Source organism: Hemiscyllium ocellatum, chromosome 9, assembly GCF_020745735.1.
Source record: "Hemiscyllium ocellatum isolate sHemOce1 chromosome 9, sHemOce1.pat.X.cur, whole genome shotgun sequence".
Classification (NCBI taxonomy): Eukaryota; Metazoa; Chordata; class Chondrichthyes; order Orectolobiformes; family Hemiscylliidae; genus Hemiscyllium; species Hemiscyllium ocellatum.
Genome location: NC_083409.1, coordinates 74,307,948 through 74,327,390, shown reverse-complemented (window position 1 = coordinate 74,327,390; position 19,443 = coordinate 74,307,948). Strand labels below are relative to the sequence as shown.

The window sequence follows — 19,443 nt, the reverse complement described above, 5'->3', positions numbered from 1 at the left end:
ACTGTTAATGATGACAGAATTGCATTCGCCACTATATTGTTGAAATTGCATTTTTGTTTTCAATGGAGTACTACCCTTTAATGCTGCTTTCAAGTCTGTGATCTGCCCCCGTTTCGTGCATCTACATCAACATTGCCATTCAATCTGCTATATCACCTGCACCCAGTACTGGTACAAAAGCCATCTGTTATACAGTTAGCACCATTTCTCTCACTATTTTGATTTATAATCGGAAAATTTTATTTCCATTTTAGTCATTGACAGCCTTTAGCAGGTGAATAAGTACAAAACGTCACTGGGCCCTTCAGCTCACTTTAACAACAAAAATAAATCATGGCAGGGGCAGAATTTTGTTACTAGCTTCAGAAATCATGAACTGCTCTTGCCATCTCTTGCTCCCTTCTCATCATCTCACCTACGCTTGAGAACATAATAAATAGGAGGAGGAACAGGCCATTCAGCCCCTCAAGCTTTCCTTGCTGTTCAGTAAGATCACGGCTGCTTTGTCCTTCACATCTCTGTTTTACATGAATGTCCCTTATTCTGAAACTTTGTCCCCGAGTTCAACCACTGGAGTCATTGTCTACATCTGTCTTGTAAAGTGCCATCAGAATCTTAAATGTTCCAATCAGATCACTATTCATTCTTCTGAACTCTGAATAAAGATCTAACCTGTTTAGCCATTCTTGATCAGTCATCCCCTTCATTCCAGGAATCAGTCTAGTGAATCTCTTTTGAACTGACTCCAATGCCAGCTCTTCCTTTCTTATTGGCCACTTGCTTCAGCTTTTAATGGTATGTTTCTTTCCATCAGTAAAAAGGTGGAATGGCAGTTTTGTGCAGTTTGGTTGTTACAGAAGAATATTGATTTGTAACATATATGGAATCATGATGCTGCAATGTACAAGACATATCTTCTTAGAAGCTGGCTGGAGAAAAGAGCAGCATCTATGGTGACTTTGGGTGAAATGGCAAAATGTTTCATAGTCCGCACTCCTCATACTATTACCATAGCAACAGAGTCTATGCACATTTGCCATGGCACTGTTTCTGTGGTGGTATCAGGCCAGTGCTGGAAATATAAATGTGTAGACACGTTTTATATTTTTTTTTTGTTTTCTATTTTCAAAGTATGTGGTACATTCTGCAGCTTGAATAAACTATTCAGTTTGAAATAAATATAAACTAAGTATTGCAGCCATCATTGCTACTGATGTAAACCGTGACAATACTTTGAGTAGCACTATTGGCGACATACTTTGTATGGTAATGGTTAAATACCACGTGAAAGAAAATCTCCAGTTTCAAATGAAAATTTTCTGACAGGAAATGACTATGCACAGTCTCTGTGCTTGGCTAGTGAAGAATTAAAGAGAGGTATATTACCAGCTTTTAACAATTTTATAGATTTTATATTTTGATTCTCATTTTTATTTTCCATCTCCCAAAATATAGGAGTTTTTTAATTTGCAGCTGACCTTTTTGCATATGTTTGTTCAATATTATCAGCATCATATTTGAACTTGTGAATTATTTCTCAATCACATTTCCCCCACCACTTGGAGTCGTTTCATCAGCATTGTTTACTGTTCCAATTTTGATGAGACAGTGTTAATGAATGGTAAGAGATAGGTCTCAGCTTGTGGTAACTAGCATTTTGACTTCATGACATCTGCTGTAATGTCCTGGAAAATATAAAAGTACGAATTAGGAGCAACAGGAACCACACAGCTCCTCTAGCTTGCTCAGCCAGTCAGTATGAACATGACTGATCTGATTTCTCCCATATTCCCAAGAGATGATGATCTTTCATCTCTTGCTTACCAAGAATCTAATTATCTCTGCCTTAAAAATGAGTCAGCTTCTACCACCTTTTGAGGAAGGGAGTTCCCTCTCAAAGAAAAAGTTCTTCTGTGAGGGGGAGGAAAAAAGAGACTAAAAGAAAAAAAACCTGTGTATTGCAGCAAGATGTGCCAACAAGAGACCGGGGAAGGAAACAACTCCATCTTATGCCCAGGTCAAATTTAGTGATCTTTGTCCAAACAGCTGACTGCTGTTGTTGTTCTTTGAGTTGACACAATTGTGTGTATCCCATGGAAACCAAAGCTTTTATTGGGCTTGTGTGAAATGGGTGCTTTTAACATGCATGGTGACATTACCATCCTGATCTCGTCCAAAAATTGACCTCTTCCAAAAATTGACAATTTGTTATTTATACAATTATGTAGGGCAGCCTGGGATTTCTACAGATAATCTTAAGCAGTTGATGGTAATTGGGTGAATAATCCCATATGTTAAACAATGCACTGCTGACGGAGAGGTCCATTCAGAGGAATATTGATTGGGGTCCTGTCATTGTCGAGGAATGTGTAATGGGGTGGAGATTTTTGGCTTGAAACATTAGTTAAATATTTGAAAGCTTTGTTCTGGAATTCAGTGGTGACACCTCTGTTACAAATAGTGTACACTGTTTTAGACATGTTATTTTAAGAGGGTCATTGAAAGGTTATAGATTTAAAAACTGGGGAAAAGGAGGCATTCTTTTGATTGAAACCTTGAAGGTAACTCGTGGCTGAAGGATTATTCAATTTAATTTGCCCATCATTAAACATTCAACATACCATACCATAAGATTTGGAGCTGCACATAATAGATTGAAGTGAATACAGGACCTAGACTAAAAAAAAGTTACATTACAATACAGAATATTTTGACCTCTTATCGACTGACCAATGTAGGTTTAAAAAGTTGCTAATTATAAGTAAATTTTATCTTGGGAAATTGCGTAGATTATTCAAGTAGCTGCATAAATAAAATGTACCCATATTTGTGGAAACCATAACTAATGTTACAATTGAAGCATTGAGTATTGGAAGAGGTTTCATATCTGAAAATATTGATAAGTATCTTTAAGCTGATGTTTAACGGCAGCTGGATCCAATAGTTCGGATTCCTCTGTATGTTCAGTATACTATAATTCACTTTTTAAAAAATTCTGCCTGTAACACTCTGGCATTGAAGCAATTTGAAATTATTTCTATCTTTCAAAATAATTTGCTGATGTGAATATCTTTTATTTTAAACAGTCGGCCTTGAGCACACGACCAGTAACCTCAAATTCGCCAGGAATCCTTCCTCGTAAGACAGGAGACCGTTTCATCCCAACCAGAGCAAGTTCAAACTGGAGCATCAACTTTCATGCTATAAATGTAAGACATGATGGTACTTTTGTGAGTGATTACAATGGCTTTATAAGTGACATCAGTTAATCTAGCAGACCCTCTGTCAACCAGTGCTGAGGGTCACTTTGTAAAAATTTGGAATGTTTTTTGGGAAAAGCTCTTGATTTTTGAGGAGATTATTATTGACCCTCTAACCCAGGGGTGGGGAACCTACAGCCTTTAAGGCCATTGTGTGTGGCCTTTTGAATGAATCCAAATTTTGCAGAACAAATCTTTTACTTTTTATTAATATGTTTTTTCGCCTTTTATTATTTTTATTTTAATCTTTAAATGCATGTATTTAAAATACCAGAGAGTAAAAGAAAATTCAATGAAATAATCCTCAGAGACTGACCATCACAATTTTAAAAAAAATGTGAATTTTGAAGAATATATAATTGAAGTTTCTTGGATGTGGCCATATTAGATTACAACTAACATAATGTGGCCTTCCAACATGAAAAAGTTCCCCACCTCTGCTCTAACCTATATTAACAAGTCTTAAATCCAATACTGTTTAATCACAAAATTAATATATTTGTCCATCTTGTGTTCACTGCATTTTATTGAAGTTTATCACTGTGGAGGGTGTGGAAAATGCCACGACATATCTTAATCATGTTTTTCAGTTATGCTGCTTTGACTGTCTCTAATCTGCTGTAAGGCAATATATACATTAGGTATGATAGTGGCAAGTGTCTGTAATTAGCATACAACGGCAAGGAAATGTAATCTTAAATCAATACAGGAAATAGAAGTATTCACATGAGTAGAGTTAATATTTTGAGGTATACATGCTGAGAATTCATTGATAACATGACCCTTGTACATATTTTTAAAAGAAGGATAGCGTTTGGTTCTAGTGATATTTAAATCTTAAGAATTTTAAGCTAACATTAGAAGATCATTGAACAATGGTGCTGATTTGCCTCAGTATAAAAATATCATCACTCTTTTTTTTGCAATACAATTTGTGAAATGTTGCAAAAGCTGCTGCAGGCTCCAATTCATTACAATTAATTTATGTTGTTAAATATTTTTACATAGAGACCTACAAATTTAAAGTTTGTAGGTAATTGTGAAACAGATTGATATAAGCTATTCATAACTCACGTTATATATGTTGAAAAGTGTTAACTGCTTTATGGTTCATTTTTATGATTTCGGATTCTCTTATATAAGTTGTTGACATTTTAATGGATGCACATAATAGATGATAATATATCTAGAAAGACCAACAAGGTATTAAGTTTGTGTGCTAATCTATTGCCTTCCAGTTAAGGAGGGATGAAGGAGCAGATCAGTCTTGTCACTTGTTTCAAAAATACCAATGAATGGATAACATTTACAAAAGGAGCCATGCTTTTGTTACTGTCATTAACTCATTTGATCACTTAAATTGAATTACAAACTTGTGACAAACACCCCAAGCTACCTATTAGTCTATAATAATTATTTTCTGTCATTAACTATACAATATTAACACTTTGTCTCTCCCCATACAATAAACAAATTAGTCAATGTTCACTGAGTAAACACTTTGCTGTACTCTTGGTCTTTATCAGGAAAATGGGAAGTCCCCCAACCAGAATCGAAAAACGAAGGAAGCAAACTCTGATAATGGAAAAGGTACGTTACATATCCCCTTTGTCTTCATGATAAGAAAGCTAAATATTGTATTATTGAGATTTGTATATGTTACTTCTTCTGGTTTGGTGTAATTTGCGCTCACAGTGAGCACATGGAGTGCATATTACCTGCTCTTACCAGCTTGGTCAGTGTTGCAAGACGCATTAATGCTGGACTTTGGAACATAATCTTCTCAGCTTTGAAATATGGAAAATGGTCTGTGATTTCTGGAAGTTAATTATTTGTCCAGCTGTTTGTTGCTACCTGTTAGATTGGGTCACCCATGTTTCCTTTTTATTGAGCAGATATCAAACCCCCTTGTAATTAAAGCGTGTATATTAATAGCTTTTGCAAAGCAAACAACATTGTAAATGCTCTGCCAAAGTTTGATGGTGGGAACGGATAGGCAAGTGGGGGTGTGACTGAGAAAGGCAGCTGACAATGATTGACTTCAACCCAGTTCATGCTGTAGCCACCAACAAATTGAGATCCTGCATACAAATAATATTAGATGTATTTAACTAGTCTCAATTGTACTTTACCTCGTAGTAGCATTATCTTAAGTCCATGGTGCAGACTTCCCAGCATCCAGTGGGAAAAAAATGGTGGCAGCTGGCTTTCTCAAGAACTGTCATGGCACCATTAATTGCAAATTGAGTTTGTGTTTCGGTTATTCTTGCGGCAGCTGTAACTCCGATCCTTCTTGATTCTCACTTGTTTTGTCAAATAGTAAGGTAGTTGCAATTAACTTGTTTTAGAATTAATAATAGTTTCATCTTGAATCAAATAGAGAAGACTAACTTTAGGTTTGTAACCAACATTGCAGACTGCAACTCTGGCTAAATAGCAGAATGTTAAACAAAACCCATTTTCATTGCTTTTGATTCAGAATTATCCCTAAGCTAATTGACACATTGTCAGATACTGATAAACGAATGTCTCAGAAGATTATCACTTCTTAATGAGAGAATTTTAGAATGTTGCAATGCAGAACCAAACCACTTTCTGTAGCAAAGCCTCATATAAAAATCATCCATTCTAATTCCCAGTCCTCCAATTGTTTCCTATTTCCCCTAATGTTTAACATGATGCAACCACTGAAATTTTTTTTAAAAGAAAGGATTCTTAAACTTCCTACCATCAACTATAATATGTTGCAGAAAATTCCACCAACTCTATTTACAAAGGCACTTTTTTTCTACTTTTCATCTTTTTAAGCATTTTAAAATATTTATTTTAATTACTTTCCGAGTGTGCTATATATCACAATGCTAGTCTGTTTATCAGAAGAAAGGGCCGCCATTGTCTGAATGCGTAGCTGGTCTGTGACCATAGCAACAGGATTGTGCACTTGGATGTCAATTGCTTTCATAACTGCTATGATTCCTTCATGTTGCAGTATTTTTGTATTACTTGAAGGATCACAAAGGCTGCAGGGACAGCTCAGGAAATACGGGGCAAGCGTTGTTGATGACATCCCAGGGCAGAACTTGATGAGAAGTATAAATTATTGTATTTTTCCAATATGGGAAGCATGAATTGAGGTGCCAGTTTGTTGCTTTATTTCTGGTCTGCATTCTCTCAAACAGAACATTTTTCCCCAGGTTTACACTTAACCCTGGATTTTTATTTATTCATTCATGGGATATGGGTGTTTTGGCCTAAACCACCTTGAGGTGTAGGTATGTCCACGTTGTTGTTAAGAAAGGAGCTTCAGGACTTTTTTCGAGCAATAGTGGAAAAATACTGCCAATGTGGTTCAAGTCAATGTTGTGTGGCTTGGAGGGGAGATTGTAGGTGGTGGTGTTCCCATGTACTTCCTGTCCTTGTATCTTTAGATAGTGGATTTGGAAGGTGCAATGGGTGGAGTCTTGGAGAGTGACTGTAGTTCATCTTGCAGATGGTATACATTACTGTGTACTGGTGAAGAAGGGGGTGAATATTGAATGTGGTAGATGGATTACCAGTCAAGTGGGCTGTTTTGTCCTGAATGGTGTCAATTGTTTTGATTAATATATTTGCATCATGCTTGATCATCAGTAGGTGATTCCGGAGTCTACTCCTCGTTTTTTTATTTAATATTTCCACAATTATGCAATGCATTACCATTCTAAAGGGGATGCAGAGCAGAGGGACTTGGGTATGGACGTGCTCAGAGATCATTGAAGGTGACAGGATAGTGGTAAGCTTTCCTTTATTGGTCAGAGTATTGACTATATGAGCTGGGAGGTCATGTTGTGGCTGTACAGGATGTTGTTTAGGCCCCTTTTGGAATATTGCATGTAGTTCTAGTCTCCTTTCTATCAGAAGAATGCTGTGAAACTTGAAAGGGTTTAGAAAAGATTTATAAGGGTGTTGCCAGGGCTGGGGGGGCGGGGTTTGAACTCTAGGGAGAGGTTGAATAGGCTGGGGCTGTTTTCCCTGGAGCATCAGAAACTGAGAGGTGACCTTATAGAGGTTTATAAAATCGAGGGGAATGGATAGGGTAAATAGACAAGGTCTTTTCCCTGGGGTGGGGGAGTCCAGAACTAGACGGTTTGGTTTAGAGTGAGAGCGGAAAGATATAAAAGGGACCTAAGGGGCAGCATTTTCATGCAGAGGGTGGTGAATGCATGAAATGAGCTGCCAGAGGAAATGGTAGAGGCTGGACAATTGGAACGTTTAAAAGGCATCTGGATGGGTATGTGAATAGGAAGGGTTTGGAGGAATATGGGCTGGGTGCTGGAAAATGGGACCAGATTACGTTGGGATACTGGTCAGCATGGACGAGTAGGACCAAAGGGTTTGTTTCCGTGCTGTACATCTCTGACTCTATAACAAATGGAAATTGCAACTTATAAAGCATGTTGTAAGCACAGCTCTATTATAAGAAACGTTGCGTACAAGAGCAGGGAAATGACATTAACTTGTACAAGACACTTGTTAGACCTCAGCTAGATGAGTGTATACAGTTGTGGGTCCCACATTATAGAAAAGATGTGAATGCATTGGAGAGAATGCGACTTATAAGGTTGGTGCAGGAATGAGAAAAGGTTAGATTTCAGAAGTTGGGACTATTCTCCTTGGCATGAGAGGCTGAGAGGAGATTTTGTAGACATTTTCAAAATGATAAGTGGGCTGTAGAGAGCAGATAGGGAGAACCTGTTTCCCTCTTGTAAAGGAGAAAAAAGAATAAAAGGGCATAGATTTGAAGTGAATTGTAAATAAAGCAAGGGTAATTTAAGAAAAGACATCTTCACACAGTGAGTAGTTAAGGTGTGGAATGTGCTGCTTTGCAATGTGGTGAAGGCAGGTTCAATTGAGCCATTCAAGAGAGCTTTGGATAGAAGTAGTGTGCAGGGGTATGGGAAAAAGGCAGGAGATTAACATTTGATAACAGAACAAAACAATGGTCTTAGATATGTTTCTTTCGTTTTGATCAACAATATTTCTAAGGTACACTTTTTATTAATAAATCTCATTGCTGGGAATTTTGTTTTTGTGCAAAATAATGTTTTTCTTCGAGCTGTGAATCATGTACTATTCTACTTTACTGTTATTTAGTCATTTGATGCTGCAAATAGTTGCCTCTTCTTTCTCTCTCCCACGAGTCACAAGGTGCTCTCTGATTGTGGTAAACACTATCCATATTGTCCTGTGACTGTTTGTTTCATGAGATTTTTCCTGTCAGGAACCTTTCCACTGATCCACCTGATTAGGGATTCAAAGTTCTGTAAATTTAATCTCATCCATTGGTCATTAGAACTGGCAATACTCATAAACAGTGATATATTGTGAATTAAGGCATCTTTAGGAAATAAAACAGCTTGAGTGTTTCCTCACTGTTTTACTTTTGTGGTGTATATCCCTTCAGTTGCAATGAACTCTTATTACTAATCCATCAACTAGTCCCAACTTTTTGCTGGGACTGTTGTGTTGGTAACATTTCACTGATTTCTTTTTGTCAATTTTTGTCCTGATTTGCTATGAAATTAGGCAAGTCTTATTTATTCTGGGCTACTGTACAATCTCTCCACTTATCTCTCCACCCTTTTCAGGCTCTCTACCCGTATTCCTGATGAAGGGCTTTTGCCCAAAACATCGATTTTACTGCTCCTCGGATGCTTTTCCAGCCTCACTAATCCAGAACCTACAATCTCATTTGTCTGTTATAAAATTTCAATGTACCAGTGTATTTTGAGTAAAGTTTTTTTTTTCTTGCCCAAGATTCCCGTGAAGTTTCTAATATTCAAGAACAAGGAGCTGTGATTGCATTTTGTCAAATGTTCTGTCCTTAACAAATGACCAAAGGATATCTGAGTGATCTTTCATCTTGTTGCTCTTCTTAGGATCATGTTTTGCACAAAATTATTGCTATCAGCATGACATGGTTTAGTGAAATGTATGGCTTGAGAATTTTCTGATTGATGTGGTAAGAACTGTATAATCTGTCCATGCTTCCCACCCTCCCTACAGTTGCAGCAAATACTCTGATAGTGTTTCTTTTGCAGAAATTCCTCACTTCTTATCCCCCACCCAAAGCCTGCACTGATTTCCCTTGCCCTTCACTTTGCAACATCTTGTGCAGTGGATGTTTTTGTTGCAGTTCTTTGTTCAGCCCATACTGCTACATTTTGCCGCAGAAAGTATTTAACAATTAATTGCACTTGAAGAAGGGTAATGGACTTGAAAAGTTAACTTTGCTTTTTCTCCACAGATGCTACCAAATAGATAGCAATTTCTGTTTTTGTTTCAGACTTTGGGCATCTGCAGTTCTTTTATATTATCGGTATTTAACTGGTGTGATCTAAATAAAAGTGGATTCATAATTTTAAAATTCTTATTGTAGCCACTGAAAAAGCTTATTTGTTAACAACATACTTATGCATAATACGTATTTGAACTAGACAGACTGGTCTAAGGATGTTTGATGTCCAGAGATGGTAAGCACTGTGGTCTGGTTCACCTTAAATACGATGCTAGTTCAAAGGGCAGAATTATAGAATCATACAGTACAGAAGAGGCCCTTTGGCCCATTGACAAAAAACTGCTTTAAAGTTACACAAGTTCCACTTTCCAGTAATTGGCCTAAAGACTTAAATGTTCTGCCACTTCAAGTGCACATCCAAATAACTTTTTAATGGTTGTGAGGTTTCCCATCTCAACTACGCTCCCAGACTGTGTATTCTAGATGAATAAGTACATCCAGGGGAAACCCTGGATGAATCAGGACATACAGAACCTGCTAAAAACCAGGCACGAGGCCTTCAGATCAGGAGACCCACTCAAATATAAAGAATCCAAGTATGACCTTCAGAGAGCCATTAAGACAGCCAAGGATCACTATCAATCCAAACCAGAGACCCAGACAGACACATGGCGACTATGGTAAGGACTGAATGACATCTCGGGTTCTAAAAAGAGACCGTGCAAGATAGCAGATGATATCCCTGCCAGATCATCTCAAAACCTTCTATGCTCACTTTGTGCAGAATTTTGGCAGAGAGGTAACATCTATTCAGACAAGTCCTGACGAACCTATCCCAACAGTCACTGCATCAGAGGTCAGATCAGTTTTCCTTCATGTGAATCCAAGGAAAGCGATGGGACCAGACCGAGTACCAGGCTGTGGACTCAGAGCATGCACAGATCAAATGGCAGAGGTCTTCTCGGACATCTTCAACCTCTCCCTGCAGTAGGCCACTATCCCTGCCTGTTTCAAGGGGGCCAACATCATCCCTGCGCCTAAGAAGGCTCACGCAGCATGTCTCAATGACTACTGCCCGGTGACCCTAACTTTGGTGGATCACGAAGTGCTTTGAAAGGCTGATCATGGCATTAATCAACTCCAGACTCTCCACTACTCTTGACCCACTCCAATTTGACCAACAGATCCACGTCAGATGCCATATCATTCGCTGTTCACTCCTCCCTAGAACATCTTGACACCAAGAACAGCTACATAAGAATCCTACTCATTGACTACAGTTCAAGCCTTCTGACTGACCCCTAAATGTACTGATTTCTGACTAAGCCCCACTGTCTGCAACTGGATCCTTGGTTTCCTGAACCACAGGCCACAATCAGTGAAGACTGGGGACAATATTTCATCCTCACTAGCACTCAACACTGGAGCCCCCCAGGGGTGCATACTCAGCCCTCTACTGAGGTCTCTGTATACCAAGGACTGTGTCGCAAAATACCAGACTAATGCCATTTACAGGTTCGCTGATGATACCACTTTGGTCTGTCAAATCTCCGATGGTGATGAAACAGACTATAAATGGGAGGTGGAAGACCTGGAAAAATGGTGCACTGAGAACAACCTAGCTCTCAATGCCGGCAAAACCAAGGAACTCATTATTGACTTTCGGTGCAATGTTACTCATGCCCCCCTACACATTTACAGCACAGAGGTGGAACAAGTGGAGAATGTGAAACTCCTGGGCGCGGTCATCCACAACAAGTTTCCTTGGACTCTTCATGTCGATGCACTGGTTACAAAGGCTCAACAATGTCTCCTCTTCCTCAGACAGCTGAAGAAATTTGGCATGATGGCATATACCTTGCCAACTTTTATAGATGCGCCATCGAGAGCATTCTGTCTGGATGCATCACTACCTGGTACGGCAACTGTACCATTCAGAAATGGTTACAGAGAGTGGTGAACTCGGTCTGGACAACCACCAAAGGCCAACCTCCCATCTATAGAATCCATCTACCAGGCCTGCTACAAAGGAGAGGCCACCAGCATCCTCAAAGATCAATCCCACTCTGGCAAAGTTTTTCTACAACCTCTACCATTGGGGAGAAGGAACAGAAGCCTGAACACGCACCAGCCGGTTTTGAAACAGTTTCTACCCTACTGTTGTTAGAATACTGAATGGACTCACAAACTCTTAACATTTGCCTGTACCTGTGTTTTTGTTTTACTCACAAGGCAAAACTTTTCACTGTGCCTCTATACACATGACAATAAATTCAATTCAATTCAATTCACCACTCTGGGTGAAAAGATTTTCCAATTCCCCTCTGAACCTCCTGCCTTCCAACTTAAAATTATGCTGCCTTGTTATTCCCTTCAACTAAGGGGAATAGCTGCTTTCTATCCACTCTATCTATGCCCTTCATTATCTTACACTCCTCAATCAAGTCGCCTGTCCGTCTAAAGAAAATAACTCCAACTTATCCAACTTCTCTTCATAGCTAAAATGCTCTATCCCAGGCAACATCTTGGTGAATTTCCTCTGCACCCTCTCCAGTGTGGTTCATTCCAATAGTGTGGCGACCAGAACCACGCACAACACTCCAGACATGGCCTGACCAAAGTCCTGTACAATTCCAACATAGCTTCTCTGCTCTCATAATTTATGCCATGACTGATGAAGACCAGTGTCCCATATGCCACTTTAACTAATTAATCTGTTTTGCTGCCTTCTGGGATCTGTCTTATCTGTCTTAACCCTGATTTATCAGGGGTAAATTCCACCTGCCATTGATCTGTCCATCTGACCAATATGTCTGTATCCTCCTGTAATCACAGATCTTTTTCCTCATTGTTGACCATCCAGAAAATCTAGGTGTCTTTTGCAAAAAAGTAACCTTTGGCCTGCCTTTATAATTTGTTTTTGAGGATAAATCTGGAGTCAGTTGTCTTTAAGTTGAGCTGTAATTGGAACAACTTGAAAGATTGCTGTTGTTTTTATAACTATTACACTGTGCACTCACTTGATGCCTGTACTACAAATTAACTGAATATATTAGACTTTGCACCAGTCTAGTCATGTCCTGAGTTATTCTATGGTATTGACTGGACATTATGTAGCACAAGGTCCACCTTTTAAATGTTGGACACTTTTTAAATTCATTAGTTCTATTTATTTAAAAGGTAGCTAAGACAGACTGAAAATTTACAACAATCGATAGGCCTGAGACTTTTTATTAAGAAGGACAGAATGTGCAAAAAAAGAGCCTGCAGTAGCTGGGTGCTACATTGAAGTTTTGTAATTTAATGCTTAATTCTCATTTATTCTCCTGTTTGTCTGAAGTTGCTCACCAACAAAACACTAATCACTTTTGTAATTTGTTAAACAGGATATTATTAGTGGAAACATCAGTACGCTCTGTTCATTGTACATGTCCCCATTTTTAATTTGAAACTCTCCCTCAAAAATGTTTTGATCACAACAGAGGTGTTATTCCTTTCAGTATCCTCTATTTTCTTCCAACTGACTATTTATCCTCTTAAAGTATTGAAAGACCCAGCAGTGATTCAAAGAGCAACATGATTTTGGAAGCAAGGGATAAAAGCAAATTACTGTGGATGCTGGAATCTGAAACCAAAAGAGAAAATGCTGGAAAATCCCAGCAGGTCTGGCATCATCTGTAAGGAGAGAAAAGGGCTGACATTTTGAGTCTAACTGACTCTTTGACAAAGGATCAGTTAGACTCGAAACGTTAGCTCTTTTCTCTGGTTACAGATGATTTTGGAAGCATTGCCTTGTAACTTTGCAGCGATTTACAGCCTATTCTCTACAAGGAAGGTTACCAACCTTGCCAACATTCAAGAATCTCTATTATAAGAATGAATCTCAAGCCTGGAGTAGAAATTTCTTTCTTGCTACCTGTTTGAAAGGTTTTTGGATTCAAGCTGCATTGTGACTGTATGTCCACCAAAATTGACAGAGCACAGAGCCTCCTTTTAGTTGTAGCATTTCGCTGTCAGAGAAGATATCCTCAGTTCATTTTAGTTGTTGATTTCAGGTGGTGAATGAGTTGCAGTGATCTGGAATGATACAATTGTCTTATTATAATAGGGTTTGTTCTATCCACTAACAGATGGTGTAGCATATGCTGCCTTACTGAAGAATGAGCTATTGGGAGCAGGCATTGAGAAAGTGAGCGATCCTCAGACTGAAGATCGGAGATTCCAGATGCCAATGCAGGAGCGAAGGAATTTATTCAGAGTAAGTACCCAGTGCAGAGAATCTGCTCAATAATGTAGTTTTTATGGGTGGGTTGTTCTGTCTGTAGTCAACCACCCACATCCTCAGCTGTTCTTGTTTTTTTCTGAGTTGTATCACCAACTTGACCATGGGAGGTCTGTCCACACTTGGGACTTGATATGTGGTTTAGTTCTGTGGCCTCTTTTCCCTCATCCAATTTGCTGCTAGGATAAAAAAAACTTTCTTTTATTTGGGAGCCTTTCAGTTACAATAACGTTAGGTACAACACCGGCAAATAGATATGATCTGCTGCATTCTGGATCAGTGGTGCTGGAAGAGCACAGCAGTTCAGGCAGCATCCAATGAGCAGCGAAATGGACATTTTGGGCAAAAGCCCTTCATGCATGCTTCTTCTTTCTTTACTTCTAAGATGTGGGTTCAAACCTTGTTCAAAGACTTGAATGCAGTCCAGGCTGGTGTATTGGTATGGTACAGAGGGAGCGCCCCATTGGTGGAGATGCTATGCTTCAGACAACATGTTCCCAAAGTCAGGTGGATGCTAAGGATCCTTGGCATTCTTCTTTTCTTGTATTGCTTTGTGTTTTTGATTTGAAGAGTTGTTTTTAGGGCACTGCTTGCAAGCAAGTGAATCTGTTTATTCAAAAACAATAAAATAACTATTGATTTGTGTTAAGGTGCTAAAGATTCATTTGACCAAAGACAGTGGTCAGATACTACTTGACTTTGTCTTGACAGTTTATTAACAAAGGTGTGTCATATTTTAGCACAAAACTAAAACTACTGAGGGTTAAATTCAGCAAATATTTTGTTGCTTTAAACCTATTCTGTACAGCAATTTCATTTGTTAGCATTTTATTTCTCTTCATTAGATTTTTTTTATTGTGACAAAATGCAACTTAACTGCATAATTGTTTCATTGTTTTTGTGTTGTCTTGTTTGCAGTATGCCTTGAGCACAAAGAGGTCCACTACTGAAAGTGGAAATGAGATTTCTCCATATTCATTGTCCCCCGTAAGCAATAAAAGGTAATTTGTTTCACCAGGATAATCGCCATTGTTAAGTTTTTTTTTATTGAATGGAAGGTGAAAGATCTTGATGCTTCACTGGGACATTTTGCACTTGCACTCATATAACGCTTTTAAAATATTTGTTCAGGGCATACTTGATGGATTTTTAGATCATTTTAGCAGTGAGGCAGCATTGGTGTAAAATGCTGATGGTTTTCTGGCCTACAAATCTAAATAATTATGAAGAAGTTCTCCTCCTCTCTCTACAAAGATCTCAGTGAGTCGCTCTCTCACTGTACCCCCCAAGTCCTCTCCTTTTCTCTGAACCACCTCCAGTGAAATGATTTCTTTCCTTAAATCTTTCCAAAGCTGCTCATAGTATTCTCCAGATGAGGTCTTACCGGCACCTTGTACAGTTGCAGTAAAACTTCCCGATTCTTGTATTCCAACCCCTTTGAAACAAGGACCAACATTCCATTAGCCTTCCCGATCACCTGCTGCATCTGTGTGCTGGCTTTGTGTTTCTTGTACCCCCAAGTTCCTTTTGTCTTTCAGCTTTCTGTTGATTTTCTGTATTTAAATAATACTCTATTCTTTTGTTGTCCCTTCCAAAATTATTAACTTCACATTTTCCCATATTTATATTCAATTTGTCAATTTTTTGTCCACTTGCTGAACCTATCAGTATCTCCCTGTAAAGGGTTTTTCATCCCTCTAGTAACTTGTCTTTCCACTGATTTTTTTTGTCCTCTCCAAATTTGACTACAATGTCTTCACTGAGGCCAGTGAACCCCACTGGGTCATTGGGTGCTAGCCTGTAAGAGAGCCCCTTATCCCCACTCAATTTCCTATCCATGAGCCAATTTTCTATCCATGTCAGTATGCTACCTCCAACACTGGCTCTTAGGACTCCCCCCTTTTGTGAGGTACCTTGTTGAACACCTTCTGGAAATCCAAATACAACACATTTACTGGTCCTGCTCCACCCACCCTGGTTGAGACTTCCTTGAAAAATTCTAATAAATTAATCAAACACAATTTCCCTTTCGCGAAACCATGCCTCCTGTTTTGTTAGATTATGATTTTACAAATGTCCTGTTATTACTTCCTTAATTGATTCCAAAATTTTCCAACAATGTTAGGTTACATAGTACTTTAGATTTGATCTCATGACCTGTATTATGAAAGCATAAACTTCTTATTTTTTGTATTCATTTCCCCTTGTGATAAACTGTAACTTTCTGTTACCTTTTTCTAATTACTTGCTGTACCGAGTTTCAATCACCTCATCCAAATAATTTATAAGTTGTAAAGATTTGAGGTTCAGCACTAATCCCGTGGCACACCATTTGTTCTGTATTGCCAACCAGAGAATACCCAATTTATACCTACAGTTTCCTGTAAATTAGCCAAACATATACCTGTACCAATGCATCAAACCCTATGCCATGGGCTATTATTTTCCACATTGACCAATGTTGTAGCACTTTATCAAATGTCTTCTGAACATGTTAGTGCATCCACTGGCTCCTTTATCCATAAGATATGTTATTTCTTCAAAGAATTCCAATAATTGGTTAAACATGATTTCTCATTCACAAAAACACATTAATTCTGCCTGGATACCTTAAATTTAACAAAGTGCTCTGTTATGACATCCTTTTAATAATAGTTTCTGACGTTTCCATGTGACAGGTGTCCAGCCAACTGGTCTATAGTTTTCTGTTTTCTGTCTCCATTTCCTTTATTAATAAAGGAATTACATTAGCTACTTTCCATTATAATTGAATTTACCCTGAATCCAGTGAATTTTGAAAAATTTAAAACCAAAGCATGTATTACCTCACTAACCACTTCCTTCAAAGCCCTTGGATGAAAGGCACAAGGACCAGGGATTTATCTTTCCACTGTTTTAATTTGTTTGTTTAGTGCAACTTCCTTGGTGATAATAGTTTTCTTGAGTTCATCCTTCCATTCCAATTCCTGATTGACAAATACTATATAGTCCAGACCTAGAGGGCATAGGTTTAGGGTGAGAGGGGAAAGATATAAAAGAGACCTAAGGGGCAACTTTTTCACACAGAGGGTGATACATGTATGGAATGAGCTGCCAGAGGATGTGGTGGAGGCTGGTATAATTGCAACATTTAAGAGGCATTTAGATGGGTATATGAATAGGAAGGGTTTGGAGAGATATGGGCCGGGTGCTGGCAGGTGAGACTAGATTGAGTTGGAATATCTGGTCGGCATAGATGGGTTGGGCCGAGGGGTCTGTTTCCATGCTGTACATCTCTATGACCTGTTGTCAAGTTACATTAATGTAACCCTCATTGAAAAATAATATGTTCTCCAATTCATAAAGCAATTCCGAAATAAATATGTTATAAAACAGTGATGGACTCCCCCTTAAGTTTAGTGTTATGGCAAAAAACTGCAACATATGGCACAGTTTTTAAAAAAATTGAGACTGAGATGCCTATTTAAAATTGTATTTTACATTCCCAAATTGAGAGTCTAGTCTGAAATAAGGCAGAATTTATTTGTCATATGCAGATTTTATAACATTGTCACACTATAACCTTATCAACTAATTACTGATATAACTTTCTTATTACCATTTGAACAGTCAAAAGTTGTTGAGGTCGCCACGGAAACCAACAAGAAAAATTTCAAAGATTCCTTTTAAAGTTCTGGATGCTCCAGAACTGCAGGATGATTTTTACCTCAATCTAGTGGATTGGTCAGCAGCAAATGTTCTAAGCGTTGGTCTTGGTGCTTGTGTTTACTTATGGAGTGCGTGTACCAGTCAGGTAAGGTACTGTGTACTACCATGATAGTTCTAACTCATTACATTTTCTGTTGAAAATTTAGTCTGTTAGCTCCTTTTTATGTTTCACTTGAGACCCTGTTCATTTTGACAGATGCAGGTCACTGAGTAAAGCTTGACCACTTGCACAGGGTATTAGCAAAAATTTTTATATCCATACTAAGTGGTAGAAGTTATTTTTTAATTGCAACGGTGTTATGCATTTGATGCTTTTCTCTGTAGCATTAAGACTCCAATGTCTGCATGATTTTGTGGGCTTTTAGAATCCATTCCAATGTATGGCGAGAGAACCTCCCAGCTTTCCCATTTCTTAGAACCCAGCTGTGTCTCTATAGTGTAAATGTACAGGAATCTTTATTCCTTTAACTTCCCACTTTGCTGTATCTCAAAATCTATCTATCCCTCTAAACTCTTCCTATTCATATACCTATCCAGATGCTTTTTAAAATATTATCATTGTACCAGCCTCCTTCACATCCTCTAGCAGTTCAATCCATACATGTACCACCCTCTGCATGAAAAAGTTGCCCCTTAGGTTCCTTTTAATTTTTTCCCCTCTCATCCTAAACCTATACCCTCTAGTTCTGGATCCCCTATCCTAGGGAAAAAGAAGTGTCTATTTACCTGTTTGGGATGCAGTATCTACTTTAAACCCTGTAAACTGGCCTGCCCTTATTGCCAAGAGAATATAATGTAATCCCAAACAGTGCAGATGAACATGCTCCAAAATTCAGTCTGTTGCCTCTATTGCAATCGAGGTCCTATCCTGGGCCATTGGTGGGAAGGGCATGAGTTGGGGGAAAAATCAGCCACCGCTTCCGCCCTCAATCCCTGCTGGATCGACATGTTGGCCAGTATTGCATGGCAACAGGATTGGAGCTATCAGTTATGTGTTTGCCACTGTTTAATGGTTAAACTCATACGGGAAAAAAAAATTCATGTGGAAGGCACTGGGAGACACCCAGTATCTGTCTACCTACAATCATAAACAGACCTTGTAGAAAGGATGGGAGATGTGTGGGGATAGGGAAATCTACACTTGTGTTTATAAATTTAAAGTAAATTTTGCTTCCATATATAAAAGGAAATCCTCACCTTTTTTAATAGGCCTGCAGTGTTAATATTCCAACTTACCTCCTTGATTTCACCTTGCTTTGAGGTCTCAATCTTAGCTGGGTCATTTGAGAGAAGTTAGAGGAAGGAATGATAAAGAAAATGATGCCATTCTTTTGTTGGACTTTGGAATTCAGAATTGATTAATACATTATAAGAACATAGAAACCAGTAAAAGAAGTTTTAATTTGATTAGGCTTTTGTTCAGAACTAATCCAACAATCAGAACTAATCCAACAATCACTTCATAAATACAGAAATAAAACACACAGTATTGTTAAACTGATTTTTTTCTTCCTTTTGATGTTATGTTTGAATCAGGGTCTCGTGCATCATGACTGAATTTTCATGGGAACTGTGCTTCAACTTCTGAAAGCACTCCCAATATCTGAATTACGAGGCTAGATCCTGAACTGTCCTATTTTGTCACTAATTTGTCTTATAAACATTTCTGACTTTTAATTATTTTTTTAGATTTTAAGAGAAAAGCAGGGAATTTCAGCTGTTTGTGATATGTTAACTTTGTGAGGGAGGTTTACTTTCAATTGAATGTGTCCTTCAGAATGCTTTTGGCAGGCATTCAACTAACAAAATGGGTTTGGTTATTTGAAACTGATTTTCTGCAAAAGCATATGAGTGGAGAAGGACCCTAAACATTATTCATCTCTGAGAAACCAATTGACACTTCATTTGTTGCAGCA

The 19,443-nt window shown here is 38.4% G+C and overlaps 1 protein-coding gene across 5 annotated transcripts in view; it reads left to right on the top strand.

Moving 5' to 3' along the window:
- The window catches only part of LOC132818770 (fizzy-related protein homolog), a 49,437-nt gene that overhangs the window by 18,567 nt on the left and 11,427 nt on the right, over positions 1-19,443 (top strand). For all 5 annotated transcript variants that reach the window (XM_060829843.1, XM_060829842.1, XM_060829845.1 and 2 more), the window contains 5 exons: positions 3,087-3,209; positions 4,787-4,850; positions 13,668-13,795; positions 14,738-14,820; positions 17,429-17,612. In XM_060829843.1, the coding sequence (XP_060685826.1) occupies positions 3,087-3,209; positions 4,787-4,850; positions 13,668-13,795; positions 14,738-14,820; positions 17,429-17,612 (582 nt within the window). The remainder of the gene's footprint in view (positions 1-3,086; positions 3,210-4,786; positions 4,851-13,667; positions 13,796-14,737; positions 14,821-17,428; positions 17,613-19,443) is intronic.